The 19,919-nt window shown below is 41.6% G+C and overlaps 1 protein-coding gene across 2 annotated transcripts in view; it reads right to left on the minus strand.

The window, feature by feature from the left end:
- LOC147020957 (GRAM domain-containing protein 2A-like) overlaps positions 1–19,919 on the minus strand; it is a 50,659-nt gene that overhangs the window by 11,091 nt on the left and 19,649 nt on the right. For both annotated transcript variants that reach the window (XM_085890682.1, XM_085890683.1), the window contains exons 5-11: positions 18,623–18,726; positions 18,012–18,110; positions 16,812–16,883; positions 10,442–10,540; positions 8,499–8,613; positions 8,102–8,200; positions 978–1,065 (exon numbers count right to left, since the gene is read on the minus strand). In XM_085890682.1, coding sequence (XP_085746808.1) covers positions 978–1,065; positions 8,102–8,200; positions 8,499–8,613; positions 10,442–10,540; positions 16,812–16,883; positions 18,012–18,110; positions 18,623–18,726 — 676 coding nt within the window. The remainder of the gene's footprint in view (positions 1–977; positions 1,066–8,101; positions 8,201–8,498; positions 8,614–10,441; positions 10,541–16,811; positions 16,884–18,011; positions 18,111–18,622; positions 18,727–19,919) is intronic.

A 19,919-nucleotide genomic window follows, 5' to 3' on the forward strand; every position in this document is an offset into this window, starting at 1 on the left:
GATCTTTGCATGAGGTTCGTGTAACATTCCCCTGTGATTGTGGTTGTGTGAAATATATAGTGAGTCAGACAGATTCCCTTGACATCCCTGAAAATTGAGATTGTGATCTTGCCAGATGAGAGTAAGGTGCAAAAAAAATTTTGGATGGGAGTGAGTGATCCCTTGTACTTCCCATTGCATGGATTCCAATTTGGTTTCAGATTCCCATTGGTGAGGTCACACATCATCCCCAGTTACCAGACGAGCGATGAAGTTGGCTGGGTCTGCATTGACCATTTCATGAAGCTCACAACAGGATGCCAGCCATCGATCGTGAGTGCTGAGGTTTTGGGGCTCTATCTTGCCCTTCAAATACCCAATTTTTCACGGATGATTGTGACAACAGCGCCTTGAGAAATTCCAAGTTCTGTGGATATTTAAGCAGGTGATTTAAACAGGTGATTCTTCATGATTAATGCCTCGACCTGTGAAACATTTTGTGAGTCGGTCACATCTGTTGGCCATCCATACCTGGGGCCATCTTCTCGGAACTCACCTCCATGCATCCACCCATTTGACTACTGTACGATATGAGGTCACACCTTCACCATACAGCAATCATGCATTTGAGGATTTTGATGAAACTGTTGCCTTCTTTGCATAAATATTTGACGACACCTCAAATGGTCAATCTACCATAAATAAGAACAATAATTGTATGAAAAAACAAAATTCTGGATTTTCCATGTCAGATGAATGAAATCAATGGCATAAAACAAGCATACGTGTAAGTTTATTATTTAGCAAAAAAGGAAAACCATGCCTCTTCGGGTGCTCATGAAACCCACATTTAAACAAGGCCTTACTTGACTTCTTATCTGCACTTGGTTTTGTGAGTGTAGACTCCCTCTATATGAGGTGTCGGAGGTAGTGGAGTGGAATGTGGTTTGCAATGTTTGGGGATACATAAAGGGCTTCACCAATAGGAGTACACTTACAAAAACAGGTAAACACAAAGAATGATGTTGATGATGGCATTTTCATCCTTGATATTCTTTTTTATAGACTTGGGATTCTCAGCAGATCCTGATAGAAAAAAAAAATAAGTAAAAGCAATTGGGGGGAGGGGGTGGGGAGGGAGAGGAGGGATGTAAACCAATGTATTTGGTCATTTTGACCATCATGTTTGTACATCATTGTCATTCTCAATATATATATATATATATATATATATATATATATATATATATATATATATATATATATATATATATATATATATATATATGTACATTGCTCCCTCACCTATCGCGGTTAATGCGTTCCAGACCCACCCGCGATAAGTGAAAATCCACGAAGTAGAAACCACATATTTATTTAATTATTTAAGTATATTTAAACACATTTTAAACGTATTTTAAACCATAAAACAGCATCCACACACTCTTATTAACCTTTCCCACACACATTTAATCAGTTATTTAAAAAAAAAAAAAAATTAAAAATTTTTCATCGGAAATGCGACTTCATCATGGGGCTGCAAAACCTAAGACCAAAAATAATTTTTAAAATACTATATTGTACTATAAAATATAAAAAAAACTATTATGGGTACTGACCTATGAAGATATGACGATGATGATGATAGCTGTGCAGTACTGATGACGATGAAGATGATGATGATGAGATGAATGTAGTACTGCACAGCCAAGAAGAGCATTAAATCTCTTCTACTGGAGGCGACTTCTACTCTTCTACTTCTACTTGAAAACCCGCGATGTAGTGAAGCCGCGAAAAGTGAACCGCGATATAGCGAGGGAGCACTGTATATATGTATTGTTGTGGTGACGGATACCGAGACACCAGCTTGTCACTCAGGGGGATTAATCCTCGGTTGTCCTCGGTAGAGCGGGACCTGGGGCCACCGCTCACAATTAACGTTGTGGTACGGTGGGTTGTTTTAGAACCACGAACGCCACCCAGTCAACCACGAGTTCCAGTGTCTGCCATCTAATTATTCCGTTTAACTGGAGGTCACGTGGTTACCGGAGCGGCAGCGTGCCCTCGGCAAAGCACCAATATTATCTGATTAGATTTTAATTAGGGCGGCCGAGCGTTTTAACCGCTGGTGCATGCCGACTTTTTTGGTCAAATCTGTGGTAATTACCTCCCAGTCTATCTAGGTTCGGACAATGCTAGACCAATGGAAGGAAAGGACAAACACGGACTGGTTGGAAATCGACAAATAATTTATTAATAATAAAATAAATAAATAAAAAGAACTATTTTCTGAGGTAAATAAAGAATAAATTTCAAAGCAAAATCAATCAAAATGCCAGGAAAGAGACAAAGAGCGGATGCTCATCGGGGTTTATTTACAGCTAAACACAGATATGGGTACCCAGCAGATCATTCAGGGGGGGAGGGGGTGGGGGAAAGAATCGTCTCGCTCACCAGAAAGTCGTCTGTGAAGCGAAAACGTCCTGAAATGCGTGCGTGCGTGTCACATCCGTCGCCAGCACCCAGCTTTGCAGTACACCCTCTCGTGGGGCAGCCTTGAATGCCAGCCGAAGTCTAGAGGGCACCGAGATCGTCCGTCGTGGGTTTAGACCCTGGTGTTGGTGATTGACCTGTGCCTCACTTGTTGGAGGCGCTGCTCACATCCACACGCGCACCACACGCTCGCTTGCCAAAGCACTGGGAAGGAGGAATTGTCTCGTTGGCGCTGGTCAAACACCCACACGCGCACCACACGCTCGCTTGCTCAAGCATGGGAAGGACGAATTGTTTTGTCGGCACTGGTCAGACACCCGCTTCTTGCTCCCTTTGCTTTTTTCCTCTCTCCTTTCGCTTTTTTTTTTCCTCTTTTGCATTTTTTCCTCACGATTTTCTCCTCACGCTTTTCTCTTCACACTTTTCTCTCCTCTTTTCTCCCCAGAACGTATCTCTCTCTCGTTTTTATATTTCTGGGCCGTCTCTGCGGGGTGCCATCCACCCCAAGCTCACCCACCCCACTGGTGCACGGTTACCATGACGACCCTTGTGCCCTCAAAAAATGCGGGCATCGGAGCTCACGAAAAATTGTAGCTGAGGAAGAATGAGAGCAGGCTTCAGAGCTCGTGAAAGAAATGGGTGTGAACGTGTCTGTCATAAAGAAAAAAGCTTCCCATAAGAGAGGGGATCTATTCTTTACCCTTCTCAATGCATCACATTTAAAATCCCACTAAACATGGGGATGGGGTTAATCTGAACATGCATTTAAGGAAATAACTGTCTGAGGACCTGGATGTGTGGATGCATTCATCAGAGCAGATTCTGAAATCTGTAACAATATATATATATATATATATATATATATATATATATATATATATATATATATATATGTATATATATATATGTATATATATATGTATATATATATATATATATATATATATATATATATGTATATATATATATATATATATATATATATGTATATATATATATATATATATATATATATATATATATATATATATATATATATATATATATATATATATATATATATGTATGTATATATATATATGTATATATATATATATATATATGTATATATATATATATATATATATATATATATATATATATATATATATGTAAATTTTAGTATCCTGGTGTTGGCGCAGTGGTTCGGGCAGCGGCTTGGGATCCAAAAGGTCCCGAGTTCAAGCCCCGTTGGGCCACTGAATTAATACACCAGGGGGTTGACTCAGCCTGTCATCCTTCCGAGGTCGGCGAAATGAGTACCAGTATACTGGGCCGGTGTATACCCCGGTTAAAATAGGTGTACCATATCCCTGTGTCGTAAGAGGCGACCAGGGTTGCGTCAGGAAGGGCATCCGGCGTAAAACATGTGCCAAATCACTATGCGGATCATACGGATGATCCGCTGTGGCGACCCCTAACGGGAGCAGCCGAAAGAAGAAGAAGATATATATGTAAATTTATGCAACAATAAGGAAAGCACAGATGAAAAATTGGAGCCCTTGAAAATGATGGAGCTGCTGTAAGTCATTTATAAAATTTCTTTCACAAAGAGCGAATAGAAAGAGACCTTGTTCTGTAAAATATGGACAAACTGCTGGTCCTAAAACAAAACATCTACATCTCTATCATTTGCTCTATTTTCAGGTTTCTATTTATTTTTCCAAACTTTATCACTTCCCTTGAATCCACATAACAATTGTCTGTGTAATATGTTTGATTTAGTAGTTAATTTCAGCGAGCTTAGACCACCGCACATTATCCGTGTCTCTTTAACTTGTTAAACTTTTTCTCCAAAATCGATGGCTCGTGAAACTTGGCGGAAACATACGTTACGACGGTAATTGTCAAGTTTGTTCGAGCTATCCACATTGTAAGTGGCTCAATGTGAGGTGAAAAAGGTCAAAGTAGCTTTGGGTATTAAGTGAGCCTTTTCCAAAAATCTCATACTAATTGGCTCATCATGAAGTCTAAAAGGTCAATGTTACCTGATGTGGGTTGGTTTTGGATGAGCAGCTCAGCTGAGTGACAGGGACATTGGACTGGGCCTATTCTTCATGTTGTTTATTTTCATCCTTACTTAATCTCAGGGCAATCTTGACATATATATATATATATATATATATATATATATATATATATATATATATATATATATATATATATATATATATATATATATATTTATGGATCTTTATTAAAGTGACAAATTATCCTGAATGTTATGGTGTTGAACCCTAAATTCAGCAATTCCCAGAGATTTAAAAGCCTCTTCCCCTTCTTCAACGTTCTTGTGGGGTTGACTGGGGGAAAGTTTTTGGAATAGTCTGTTGATATAAACAAAAGTTTATATCAACAGCAGGTTTATACGCACGGTTTCGACCTTCAGGCTTTCAGGATAAATGAGAAATTTCATGGACAAAAAGGGTTCATGCAAAACTCCTGCAAACAAAACTGGAGCACACTTTGAATGCAAACTTTCTGGCAGAGATAGAAACAAGAGGAGAAAGAGAAAGTTGGAAAATCGATTTAAAAAAGATGAAAATAGAGGGGAAAAAAGCAGAAAGAAGAAATGCCAGTAAAGATTTTTTTAAAAAAAACTTTTTTTTGAAACATTGTCGATGCTTGAATGAGAGCTCTCACACAGAGCATATAACAACAAAGGGAGCATGAGACAAGAGGGGTGGAAGAGGGAAGGACAAAACAGTGGGGAACAGAGACATTAAGAGAAATGTGGAAGGGAGAGAGATGGGACGGGGAACATGGGAATAGAAGATGGACATTACAGGGACTTTCAGGAATGAAAGCAGGGAATTTGAAGGAGGTGGGTTTGGGTGGATTGGCGAGGGTAGAAAAGATCGAAGATTTGGATGGGGAATGATAAGAGGTGGTGGTGAACAGCTGTTTTGAAGGCCTGGAGGGAAGAATGGGAATGAATAGAGTGAGGGAGTTTATTCCAAAGGCGGGAAAAAAGAGGAATGAAAGAGTGAAGGTGAGCAGTGATTCGTGATTTTGGTAGTTTTACCAGAAGGGGGTTGTTGGTGGACGTTGAGCGCCCTCTGGAAATGTGCTGGGGACAAATCACAGAGAGAGCGGGGGGGGCGAGGCTGGAGAGGAGACGGTAGAAGACAGAAAGACCACCGACCAACCTGCGGTGATTGAGTGAGAGGCCCAAAGACTCAGCCTCATTGCGGGAGATACCAATGATCCGAAATGCCTTGGTTTCTACAGTGTGAAGCCGAGAAAGGTGGGAGGCAGGAGCACCAGCCCAGAGTGGAGAGCAGTACTCCATCAGGCTGCGGACAAAAGCTTTGTAAGTGGTCAGGAGCTCAGGTGGGCCGAGGAAGGACCTTGCATGATGGAGGATTCCCAGTCGGCGACTGGCTTTGGAGGCGAGGTTTGAAATGCGTCTTTCCCAGGAAAGGTCATGGCAGACAGTGAGACCCAGAAGCTTGAAAGAAAGAACTTCTTCCAGAGGATTGTTGAGAAAGTGGATGGGGGGGGGGGTTCTAAACGGTCCTTTCGAAGAGACATAGTGAGAGTGTGAGATTTGTCTGGATTGAAAGACATGTTCCACGTGTTGGACCAGCTTGTGATTTTATCCAGATCAGCAGTGAGCGAAGAAGCTGCTGCTTGCCGGTCTGAGGGATGACCGATGGCACGGCAGAGGGTGGAGTCATCAGCAAAGAGATATAGAGGATTTTCCAGAGAGTCGGAGAGATCATTGATGAAAACCAGAAAAAGAACAGGGCCCAGAACGCTACCTTGAGGAACTCCAGCCTGGACAGGAAGGGGGAGGGGGATGAAAGAACTCCATTTAGGGCCACACGTTGACTGCGACAGGAGAGGAGGTCTGCGAGCCATGATTGGAGATGGCCTTGTATACCATAGGCAGAGAGTTTGGTGAGCAGGACAGGGTGCCAGACTGTGTCAAAAGCACGTGATATATCCAGGGATACGGCTCGGATTTCCTGTCTGGCATTGAGGACCTCCATCCATTGTTGGGAGAGCAGAAGTAGCATATCCACGGTAGAGTGACCTGGTCTGAAACCAAATTGATGATCAGAAATCAAGCCATTGGAGAAGAGGAAGGGATTGATGTCTGAAGCGATGATGGATTCCATAACCTTGCTGATGATTGGGAGAAGGCTGATTGGTTTGTAGTTGCAGGGATCGGTTTTTGCACCTTTTTTGTGCAGGGCAGTGATGTTTGCCGATTTCCAAGCAGATGGCAGATGACCTTGAGCAAATGAGAGGGTGAATAGAACAGAGAGAGGGTGAGCAAGAGCAGAAGAGCAGGCTTTGAGGACACGTGGGCTGATGCCGTCTGGACCGGTTGCAGAATCTGAGTCGAGGTTTGATAGCAAGCTCTCCACCTTGTCAGGAGAAAAGGACACAGAGTCCAGGGACAGTTGTGTGCGACTGGGTAAGGTGGGTAGAGAAAGTGATGGGTTTTGGACACAAGATTTAGCTGCAAACACCGAGTTTAGGCATTCAGCTTTTTCACGTGCGGTATCAGCAGTGCGTCCTTTTGAAGTAAGGGAAGGGATGGAGGGGGAACATACACCAGAAACAGATTTGATTAAACGCCACCAGGATTTTGAGGAGGGAGAGGGGTTTGAGAGTTCAGACTTGAGATGAGAAAGATGTTGTTTTCTGGCTCTCCTGAGGGTAGCTACACACTTGTTCCGAGCTTTATGGCAGGAACTGAGATTGCCCTCAGTTGGGTTTGCTTTCCATGAGGCAAAGGCAAGTTGTTTCATGACAACTGTCTCGCCATAAGCTTCAGTGAACCAAGGGCGGGAGGAAGGGTAGGACAACTGAAGACGAGAGGGGATAAATCTGTGCATGAGGGAGAGCAAGTTTCTTTGAAAGAATTCCCAGGATTAGTTGATGTTGGATCTGTGACATGAGATCTGTGGCAGGGAGAGGGATGGAGCGGGGAACATGGGGAACACAAGATGGACACCACAGGGACTTTCAGGAAGGAAAACAGGGAATTTGAATGAGGTGGGTTTGGAGTGGATTAACGGGGGTAGAAAAGATCATGGTTTTGGATGGGGGAAGATAAGAGATGGTTGCGAACAGCTGTTTTAAAGACCCGGAGGGAAGAGTGGGATTGAAGAGAGTGTGGGAGTTTGTTCCAGAGGTGGGGAAAAAAGAGGAATGAAAGAGTGAAGGTGAACAGTGATTAGTGATTTTGGTAGTTTTACCATAAGGGGCTTGTTGGCGGACATTGAGCACCCTGCAGAAATATCTCAGACAGAGAGGACATATCTTAGACAGAGCGGGTGGGGGGGGGGGGGTGGTGAGGCTGGAGAGGAGACGGTAGAAGACAGAGAGACCACCGAACCACCGAACCACCGACCTGCTTGTGATGAGAGAGTTAGAGAGCCAAAGACTCAGCTTCATCGCAGGAGAAACCAATCATCCGAAAAGCCTTGAGTTCGGAAAGCAATAAAAAAGAGGAAAAAAAGCAGAGAGAAGAACCTTCATGTACCAATAGCATCACAAGTGTAGGATACCAATTCACACTGAAGAGGAATTCTGGTCAACGTCAGCAATTGATAAAAATACAAAGGGATTTTACCTAATGTCACCATTGCAGCATCTGGCACCTCTTCAGCCAAACGACTCTGGCTCCGACAGGTGGAAAACTTTGCTGCTCTTTTTGTCCTCCATGTCTCATCTGTGGGAAGTATTCACACTTGCACGGTTAGATTTTCGCAAAGCAATTGTTCTCAACTCGAATGTAACTTTGCCTAAGAGAGATAACACGTTTACCTTAAATTATACTGAATTTAAGGTAACAATTACTCTCTGCCATTTGAAGCAATACGTTCTTGAGTAACACCATGAGATGATTTAAGTCCAATGTTAATTACTTAATAACAATACTTAATTAGCTTTCCATGGACAAATCTTATTTTGAACAGTCTTACATGCTGATACACTCCACAAAGCTCCTTGTCTCCATCGTGTACTACCTGAGTAGATGGTGGAGGTTGTGCAGCCCTGATCGGAGGTACTTGTCTCACTCTCTTGACGGTCTCCAAGCTGGCCATCTGTAGTAGCTAAGCCAACATTGGGGTACATTGGGTTCTGCTCTCCATCAATGAGAAGTAAACAAACACAAACAGGGTAGAAGGAAGACTTTTGGTATCGCACTGATCATAATAATACTGAAAACTAACCTTATTTCGATTGAATGCTGGAGAGCTTCGACAAATCTCATGCTATCAAGTAGAGTAAAGAGAGGAAAGAGATGTAAAACGTTTCCTTTTCTGAACCATTTATCTGAAAGTTATTTACTTCTGAAATCGAAAATTCGAAAGTGCAGTATATTCATTTCCTGAGTATGTTTGTTTGTTTGTCTGTTTGGCTGTTAGTAGCTTACAGGTCACAATACTCAACTGATGTTCATGAAACTTAACCAACCGATGGAGCTCGTCGAAAGCTGGAAACATATTGTTTTTGAAGTCAATAGGTCAAAAGGTCAAGGTCACAAAATCGTCAATTTTGATCCGATTGCAAATTGGGTTACTGAATTGGTTCACCATTTAAAAGCTGGAAGCCTATTATTTTGAGGTCAAAGGTCATCACATAAAATCGTCAATTTTCACCTGATTGACTTGCAGTTAGAACAGGGTTTGCACATTGACTCACTGGATTGGTTCACCAAAAATCAGAACGATTGATTTAGCCGTTTTTGACGCGTCAACGGTTTCCATGGCAATAATTCCATCCCATTATAACCAACTCGGACTTTTTGCGATTTTATTATTGCCAGATGTCAAAAGTTTTCAAGCTATCAAGTTGAAACTTATTCAGCTTATTTGTAATGTGTATGTGTATAAAGTGTGGTCAAAAGTCGTCAAAGGTCAAGGCCATTGAAAACTTGCAAAACACCTATTACGCCGCAGTTATAAAAATTCCCAGTCAAATTTGCTATGTATAACAATCAATCATGTAAAACATTTGAGAAGTCACATGTTCAAAATCGATGTTTCCATGGCAACTATTCTCTATTTGGATTTCGCAAGTATCGTGCTATGCACAACATCTTTCTTGTTTGGTCGTTTGTTGAATTGTCCAAATATAATAAAATTAATGTTAGACACAGTGACGTACAGTATATGGCAAACACAATAACCACAACCGTGATTAAGGCGATTGTTGACACGTGCTGCAAATTAATCCCATGACTAGCTGAACTAAAAGGCTGAACTTGGACAGCACGTTCCCCAAGTGGTTGAGTAACGTGCCCTTTTGAACTCACATGTGTCTAAACATGCACGATTATCTAAACAAGGGAGTGCCTTCATTTATTTATTTCCCTCCAGGGGTCTCAATAAATAGAATTGGTCAACCCAGGAAAGATGGCATGAACAGACATGCACGTATGGCTCAAGAAATAATTAATATTAATAAATCTCAAGATACAACAAATGTGAAATCCGACATTAAGACAGACAATGAATACACATAATGAAATTAATCCCCCTCTAAGGGCCCACAAGCATTCAAGAGTCACACACTACAAAGGGAACAAGGTAAATGGGATGTGTGGACTGGTTGGGACTCCGCGAGGCCGTGTGTCATGTCATATTAGACAAAGACACAGTGTCATAACATGCATGAGATTTCCGACCTCTGACCTACTCTGGCTGGTGTAGATCGAATCATGGTACATACTCTAAATATCTGGATTGCACAATAATAAAAATGCAAATTAATACTCAATTGGTATTGTGTTCGTTTACTAAATAGGTCATAATAAATAAACTAATGGTATCGTTCCTGTTTGTTAAAAAAAATAAAAGAACTAACGAATTTTGTTTTTCCATTTTTCTCTTTCACAGGTTGGTAGTTCTATAAATCAGACTCCCCACCACACAATTTCCCAGCATGGAAGAAAAGGAGGCCTCACCAATGGTAGGATCGTTGGACGTTTGGGTTTCAGGCCCTCGGCAAACTGAGGATCTCGAAGAGGAGACGGTATTTGAGCCGAGGACTGGCTGTCTTCACTCTGTCACCCATGAGAGATTGTTTAACATCAGCCATTTTCTTTCCTCATGGAGTATTTGCTTGGGAGTCTGTGCCAAGGAGGCATATACATATTCCATACACGAGGAGGTGACAGGATTGGGGAAAATTAAATTGGAAAAAAAACCCCAAAACAAGTGAATGCGGAAAGATTAGGGATGGTAGGGCAGTTTGGAAGGAGGATGGAGAAGAGGGAAAGGTTTAAGTGAAGATAAAAGATAACAAAAACATTAAAACAGACATGTGTGAAACACGTATAGGGAAGTGGGAGTAAGAAAATCTCACTATGTTACATATGTAATATTTAGAGGGTCCCAGTGCTGACTATTCATAGCGGTTATTGACCAAAAAGAGTCAACTCGCAACGTAGTAAAAAAAAACAATGCAATTTGTACAAAGAATTTTGGACTTTGGCACTGGCATTGCACACATGGCCTGATCTTTCATTGGATGGAAATTGTGTAACAAACGACTGGCAGGATAGCTTTGAGATATGCGCACTCACCTTTAGCTGTCTAGACTGTGTTCGAGTCTCGATCTCCAGCTATAAACTGTCACTCCGGTGTTTCGCATGCAGAGTGAGGCATCACAAAGTACACCGTCCATCGGATGCACATCAAGCCGAAGAACGGGTCTCCCAGCACTGGCCGTTTGTGAACGATAAATATCCCGTGATGGTTTTCATGAAGAGTGGGGAAGTTATTACTGTACAAACCCTCTTGCCAACACAAATTCCTGCATAAACCCTCTCTGTGAGTATCAAAACAAATTTCAAATTCCTGCACAAACTATCTCACCAACCCACACATGGCACGTGCGGCATGTATGTAAATACCACCAACGTGAGGTGAGGGAGATTGTTGTCCTGCAACATGGCACTTTCGAAATGACCCAGATTGCTCAGCATGCATGTGAAGAAACACCTGGTGATGAGGTCCGGCGGGGCGGCCTGGACATATGTCACGTGTGACAGATAAGGATTGCAGCATGGAAAGGGTCACAAAGCTTTTAAAGAAGCTGAAAATACTTGGAAACGTACTTGTGAGAAAGGGGTGTGCCTCTGCACAACGGAAGATTTGGAGAACTTTCTGATCAACTCAAACAAGCAGTCGGTATCTTACAGCTCGTACTGAAAAACTCCCGACCGTGTGGGCTCGTGAAAGGTCCGAAGGTTCGTAAATGGGTGCGTTCTACCCAAACCTTCGTGCTTATTAAGACCGACGGGAATGCCATATCTGGGGCTTGTCGATGCACAGGGTAGGTTTAAAATGTTGATATTTACTATTAATTATGTTTGGGAACATTGGAGTGGGAGTTGTATGGGCTGTGAGTGACGTTATAAATACGTATATATTTTTTGTTTGGTTCCGTGGTCACAAGAGAGATTATACTTGATTTTTGCATCTACTGGTGAAAGGAGAAGTGTGTGTGTGTGTGTGTGTGTGTGTGTGTGTGTGTGTGTGTGTGTGTGTGTGTGTGTGTGTGTGTGTGTGTGTGTGTGTGTGTGTGTGTGTGTGTGTGTGTGTGTGTGTGTGTGTGTGTTATAAATTACAACCACAGCCGCCACGAGCTAATTGGATTAACAGCAAATGGGACCAACCGGACTCCTCTCATCCATGGATATTTCTTGTATTATTCTATTTCCACAAGTCTGATTTTCATTCAGGAACACAAAAATTATGGATAACCATTTTTAAATCTCCACTCTTTCATATGGATTCTGAAAATTATGCTTAAAAGACGATTTGAATCACTGATTTCATGCCAGCAATGGCAGGTCAAAACTGCCTGGCGAGTGGCGAGTATTGAAAGTGCGGTATTGACTGCAAACAGGCTGATGGTGATGATGATAATGATGATGATTATGGTGCTGATGACGATGATGACAATGATACACAATGAGAAAATGATGGTAAGAAAAAAAAGAAAAGATGATGGTAAGAAAAATAATAATCTGGAATCGCGCCAGCTTTGTACGGCCTACACCACCATCCAAGATGGTGCTTTGTTCCCTCATTTTGTGGCTTCACTGGCTTCATGACAACCTGCTCTTTTTCAAGGGACTATTGATTACCTTTCACATCTTGATTTGTGTCAGTTTTCAAGATTTTTTTTTGTCACTATCATCATGCAAACCACGCCATGTGAATACACACTCAGGGCTTCACAGGAAGTTGGTTTCATCACTGTTGGCAGACATTCATTGCCATTTTGGTAAACCATGTATGTTTGGGGGCAGAATTTTTTATTTTTTTTACTGACTTATTCGGGAAAATGGTCACAAAAAATGCTTTTTCTGCCTCAAGTCAAATTTTGTTTGTACGTGCACAAAAACACTGCTAGCGAAAAACCAATTACATGACAGAGAGAATCAAATCGCATTATTGGGAAATGTCCACCATGTATCCTGCAAACTTTTAAAGTTCAGTATTTTATGATTATGTGAGCAAATACCACCCGTCGCTTCGCTGACGGGAATACTACAGGGGGGGGGGAGAAAAAGAGGAAGGAGAGGAAGAGAGGGATGGGGAGAAAGAGAGGGGGGAGAGTGAGGAGGTGGTGGGGGATCAAGGAGGGAGGGAGAGTGAGGAGGTGTGGGGGAAGGGAAGACAGTGTGGGGTGAGAGGAAGGGAAGGCAGATGTGCAGTGGAGCGTTAATTACGATTCATACTGTCTTGTCAAAAAAACTTGTCACACTATAAATACTGCCCGGAGACAAACACCACCCAGACACGTCCAGAGACAAACTCCCATCCGGACGTAATACCACCCAGATACGTTCAGAGCAAGCACTGCCTGGATGCTTCCGGAGACAAACTCTCATCTGGACACAAACACCGCCCAGATGCGTCCGGAGTCAAATGCCATCCGGATGCATCCAGAGCCAATCTGTCTGGAGACAAACTCCCGTCTGGATACATCCAGAGATAAACACCGCCCGGACATGTCCAGAAACAAACACCGCCCGGACATAAACACCGCCCAGATACGTCCAGAGCTAAGCTGTCCAGAGACAAACACTGCCCAGACACGTCTGGAGATAAACAACGCCTGGACACGGCCAGAGACAAACACCATCTGGACATAATCACCACCCAGACACGTTCAGACAGAGGGGAGAGAGAGAGAGATGTGTGTGGGAGTGTGCTGCTCAGTATTAGGCGGGGACGGAGCAAGGATGGGACAGAGAGAGAGAGAGAGAGAGAGAGAGAGAGAGAGAGAGAGAGAGAGAGAGAGAGAGAGAGAGAGAGAGAGAGAGAGAGAGAGAGGTGGGGGGAGGGGAGTTAGCAGAGAGAAAATGTTATCCTTTATGAACAACACACACACACACACACACACACACACACACACACACACACACACACACACACACGCACACACACACACACACACACACACACTATTAGTGTTTGGCCGATATCGGCAATTTTTCAGGAATCAGCAGATTGGAGTCATTGTGATTACCAACGACAGTACGTACTGTATACAACCCAAAAACCTTGAGTAGCTTTCACCCCCATTTTGGGGGAATTTCAATAAACAAATTATAAAAACAACATTGCATTGTAGACATTTCAGGGAGATGTGTATAACATTAATCTTTATAAACAGCTGCCAATCATCGTGACGGGTGGAAAAAAAAAGTTGGCTCTGTAATTCAGAAAACACGTTAATACAACTCAGAAATTGGGTGTTAACAAATATATTTTGCTTTGAAACTCACAAAGAAACATATAACCTTTGTAAATCATGTATCTCTACCTTGTAGCAACTGCCGAATGTTCATCCTGTTCGGGACACGAACTGTACCGCTATCAACTGTAGGGCGCTCGGCAAGTGGCTTAAGCACTCAAGCAAGCACTCCAATTAAATGGTTGATAAGGAATGGTTTGGCCAGGCTGTGGCTGCATATCATGTAGAATCCTTTTAACTTTAAAGCCAGTCTTCACCACTCACGCAGCAGTTAAAGAAATTAAATGAATTTGTTCAAAGAATCATTTTATCCACAAAAGAGTTGCTGTTTAACATATAAGAACCCTGGACACATCGCAAAGTTTAACCACCCGTGAAATAAACGTTGCAGATAATCCATCACGTTGCCTGCTCGTCTGTGCATGTGTCATGTGGTATATCGGTTCTCGGTCGACGCAAACATTATAACTTTATTTTAAAACATCCGTTTTTCTCCAGGTTTGCTTTGATTTCCTGCAGAGCACCTCGCGAAACCTCCAAAAATATAGACAAAGATCTGGCAGATGTTATGGATAGGCAGTCCCTCTGGGGGACAGGGAGTGAGGTCTTGCAGTGAATGCATTAAATCATGTAGCTCAATGAAGCTGGTTAATTTTGGCACGTTCCTAAATCATTTCTTCACTCAATATAATTCTCCAAACAGAAGAAAAAGATAAGCTTAATGGTTTGGAAATTTCATATTTTCTTGTGTATTTATGAAGAAGGAGAGAACATAACTTTGCTCGCTTAAAGTAATAGGTGTATCGGTTTAGTTATAAGACTCGTCATTTCTTTAAATTATCAAATTTCACTCCAGATTTCGACACTTAATTAGTCCGGACGATATCCAATCCTCAAATCCGAAATCACATTTCGATCATATACTTTAATTAGTCCGTGAGAGTGGATCATGGAAAATTGTATCATATAATGCATGAAAACACTCCAAGCTCCTAATTTGAAAACTATAGTACTTAAAAAAGCGATGTTCACAGCAATTCGTAGCGATGATGAACAAGCATTCGATAATATGAGTGAGGAAAGTGAAGAAAAAAAAAACTATGATAAAGAAATCATTACAGCCTGTTTGTTCCAAGTCAATGCATGGTTGAGCAGGCCAAAAAACATGGCGGCTTCAGACCCTGAGAAAGTGGTGACCGAGGATGTGCCAGATAAAGGATATAATTAAATAAGGCCGTTAATTATCTTCAAAAGGGGTGTTTAATTAACTCAAACATCCAATTTTCAGTCATGCACCTCCTTGGAATTTTCTCCGTGTGCACGCAAAGTTTCAGGCCTCTACGTTTCATGTTTTTGGACTTATGGTGGAGACACATTGACACACATACACACACACACACACACACACACACACACACACACACACACACACACACACACACACACACACACACACACACACATACACACATACACACATACACACACACTTATTAGTATAGATAATTGGCAAAATATTATTTTTCTGTGATTATTGCAGATCCCACCCATAATTTTACAGTTCACCTGACTCCATCCACAACTTGGAAAAACATCATGCGGTCACCATGTTGGTGCTTCTGCTCTGCAAAGTCAGACATCTTTTGAGCTTTCATATTCACAATCGCCATGCCGTCCCTATAAGTTTTCCCTTCATTGCAAAAGGACCAAAACATCAGCTAAAAGGATTTTTTAGAGTCGACAGGCATCACAGACTTTGTGAAGATCGGCCTCAGCCATCGAGGCGGTGGTCTGTTACCTTGTACACTGCCCAAATAACTATTTAGCATTCTCTCTAACAGGGATTAAACCCATGGCATTATTAAAGGTCTTTGTTCGAGTTCATGATTTACTCTTAATGATGTGTGTCGCATATATGCATCAGGAAGAAGATAATTTGGTTTCTTCTTGTTTGTTATCACATATCCTTTCTGCAAATCTCGTGGGATTGTGAGTTAGATAGGCAGCTGTGATGGGCCATGACCTGCTCATGGTCACGTATCTTTTCCGCTTATCTCACGGGATTGTGAGTTAGGCAGGCGATTGTGATGGGTTGAGAAGGGGTTTGAAGGCTTGAAGTGGGGAGGGGATTGATGCCTTAGGGTTGGGAGGGGGAGGGTGAGGACGTGGGGTTGGGGGAGGGGGGAGATGAGGAGTTGTTGTGGAGGTGAAGAATTTAGGAATTGGGGTTTGTGAGTGGCGGAGGGGGGGGAGAGTTAAGGACTTGAAATCACATTTTACATTACACGGAATTTCCACGGGTCCCTACTAGTAATAATAATAATAATAATAATAATAATAATAATAATAATAATAATAATCCATGCAAAAACAATCGGGTACCAGCCAGGATGGCTTGGTCCCATAATAATAACAATGATTAATAATCTCCATCATCATCAAAATATTATTCAATGAAAAGTGAATACACTTAATATTTTACTTTCTAAACTTAGATATATAGTGATGTGAAATACACAGTGTTAAACAGGTGATCAATGAGTGTAAACCAATAAGAATACCTCAATGTTCTTGCACACTTTCCTGAGCACTTTCAGTGCTGTATCTCGTGACAGGAAGGAAGCAAACGTGTACTGCATACAAACAGGAAAAGTCAACCTTGTGATTACATCATTAAAGTTTGTCTGTGTTTGTACAGGTGTTACGGAAATGCAGAAACCCTGTTCAAAGCCAACACGTTTCTACTTCTTCTATTACATCAGCATAAAATTCACCCTCTCACTGTGTGTTTGCAGGAAAAAGACCTCCTGCATGTTAGAACTCCATTAGCACCAAATCAGCAACCAAACTTCACTTATACCACTTAATTTGTAGGATAAAATATGAACAAACTAGCAAATACCACCTGTCGCTTGTCGCTGATGGGAATACCAAGAAAGGAGGAAGAGAGAGAAAAAAGGGGAGGGGGGGGTTAGCAAAGATAATGTTATGTTATGCTTTATGACCTGTCCTAACAATGCATTTCCCTGTCCATTGATATGAGGGGATGGATAACTTAACTAAATAGAATTACTGTGGAAATATCGAAACTCCAGGGTTCTTTTCTGTGTTGAATGTAACTCTCTGGGATCGTTCCAAAACCACAACAATATATCAGCAGAGGTGGACAGAAAGGCCTTTTGCTTGGCTTTAGATAAGGGGAACTGTTCAAAGAGCAGTTATAAACCCAAATATGTCTCTAACACCTTCACTTATACGTGCCTACGTGATGAGGCTCATTCTTTTGACAGAGTGCCAGGACGTTCTCAACAAGAGGTGACCGCATCGGTGTCCAACTCCAAATGTTGGACAGGTCGCCACTCTATCACAGGTTTACACATTTCTCATCCAGTCATCCTTAATTAATTTACACAATCGGTACGACTTGACTTGCTTGACCAGCCTATAGTCCCCCTCAGGATGAAGACCCCTCCTCAACATGGTGCATTCTGTTCTACTCAATGCAATTTGAGGCCATGATACTCCAGTACATTTTTCAATTTGATCGATCTGATCTTTGATCTTTCTCTTCTTATACAACCCCTCAACATGATGTCACAACCTAAAAATACCCCCCCCCTCCACCATTATCCTCAGGGGTACTTTTATGCATTCCTTCTCCTAAATTACACATTTCTTCTCCTTAAAGAATACCTTACACACTCTATATTCTCACGGATTCACTTACAAGTCATTCCTTCATACGTTTAGGATTCACTTACACATTCCATATTCTCAAGGATGATCAGGACGGCGTTGGGAAGAAGCTTTGCAGTTTTTTCCTTTTTGACAAATTTTACCATTGGCACCGGTATTAAGATCTGAAAAAAGACCATGATGAGTACTGTGGCATGTTGGTCACATCCGGAAGTATTTGTGAACCTTTATCTCTGAATTGAAGTTGGAGAAGCCACCTGGGTGCTACTGCTATGCATAGGGATGGGATTGGGACAACATCTCTAGGGGTGGTTGAGCTGGCTATGTTGCTTTTACACAAATATATAAATTACACATTTCAAAATCCTTCCACAAGACGAGACCATTGTCCACATTACAAATTTACACCAGCAGTTTGACGTGTACAGACACCTGCCCATTAACTCGATTGTTCGTACACAGGTGTATGCGCAACTCTGTTGCAGATGAAGGCTGAAATGAAGAACCGTTTCGATCTGTTTCAAATTTTCATTTCAAATATACCTTCCAATAACGAATGGCTCGTGTCTACAAGTGAGTTAAACAACATTCCAAGTGTGAGTTTTCAGGTCGTTGTTCCTCATAAGTGTCATGTTGTTTGATCACGTGCGTTCAGGTTATCAAAGAGATTTCTTACCCTGATATTTTTACCGAACAAGTTGGCATGGAAACAGATCCAATTCTTTGACACAAAGAGTCGGCCTTGGTACAGAATGTCTTTCTGTAAAGCGCAGGTGAAAGCTGGGGAAAGAGACAATAGGATAAAGTAGGAACACGAGAAATGTTATTCTTTACTGACTCGGAGCCTTATTAAGGGTCAAAGGACAGGAAGCTGTTTTTCCCTTTCATAAGAGTTCAACATGAATACACATTTATGCTTTCGTACTTATATAGAACAGGATATAAATTTAAAAAGCAGGTTGCGGGTCACCAAACATGTTCTGAAAATTTATCAACATGATTATATGTGCATTAAATAGTTCGATGCAAACTATTGTGGTTGCCTAACTATTGGGAAAATTAATGAAATTTAACTCCGAAGTTATTTCTCGAGGCTGTTGAAAAAACAGCCGCGTGCCCTATATGGATGGTGACGTCACGTTCTCCAAAACAAAGTGGACGCTCACTTGCTCATTGAAGAAGTGTCCAGTTCAGCAGGCCGTTCTTTCGCTTTTTTTTTTTTAGCTTGCAACTGTCTATATTATCCTTTTTTATTTTGAATTATTGTAGAACAAAGTTATTTGGATATTTCGACATCATGCCTCTTACGTGTGTCGTCATGTTTTGTGAAAATGGCTGGAAAACGGGAAATCACTCTCACCGATTCCCAAAGGAATCAAACATTCGCCGGCAGTGGAGAAGATTTGTACAAACAAAACGGGCAAATTTTCCCCCAAATAAAACGGGTAAAGAGGACCCTTTGGATAGACTTGTCATTTGTGGTGACCATTTCACAGCCGAGGATTACGAAGGCATAAACACATCTGATCACCACTGTGAATATGAGTTGTTGGTTGACAAGTTCTCCAGATACTGCTCTGTCACAGATTCATTTGTTGGGTTTAAGTGAGAAAAACCTTGAAATGTATTCTAAAAGAGTACATGGAAAAACACAGAAATAAACTTTCTGAAAAACACAAGCATGAAAAAATTTCTCAACAAATCAACTTATTGTTGATTAAATTACTTTCTTAACAGCATCAGCAAATTGGGCTATTTCATTTCAACTAGTACGTGCCGGTACGTGCGTGCCCGTACGTGCAAAAAAAAGAAAAAAAAATTTATTTTTTTTAAAGCTTTCAAACTGCGTGCCAGAAAAAACAACCACACAGGCCGTTCCTTCGCTCTCGTGTGCCCGTGCGTGGCCATACGTGAAAAAACAAACAAACAAAAAAAAAACTTTCAAACAACCACACAGGCTGTTCCTTCGCTCT

Source organism: Eptatretus burgeri, chromosome 8, assembly GCF_056783735.1.
Source record: "Eptatretus burgeri isolate ZD-2024b chromosome 8, Ebu_testis_v1, whole genome shotgun sequence".
Taxonomy (NCBI): Eukaryota; Metazoa; Chordata; class Myxini; order Myxiniformes; family Myxinidae; genus Eptatretus; species Eptatretus burgeri.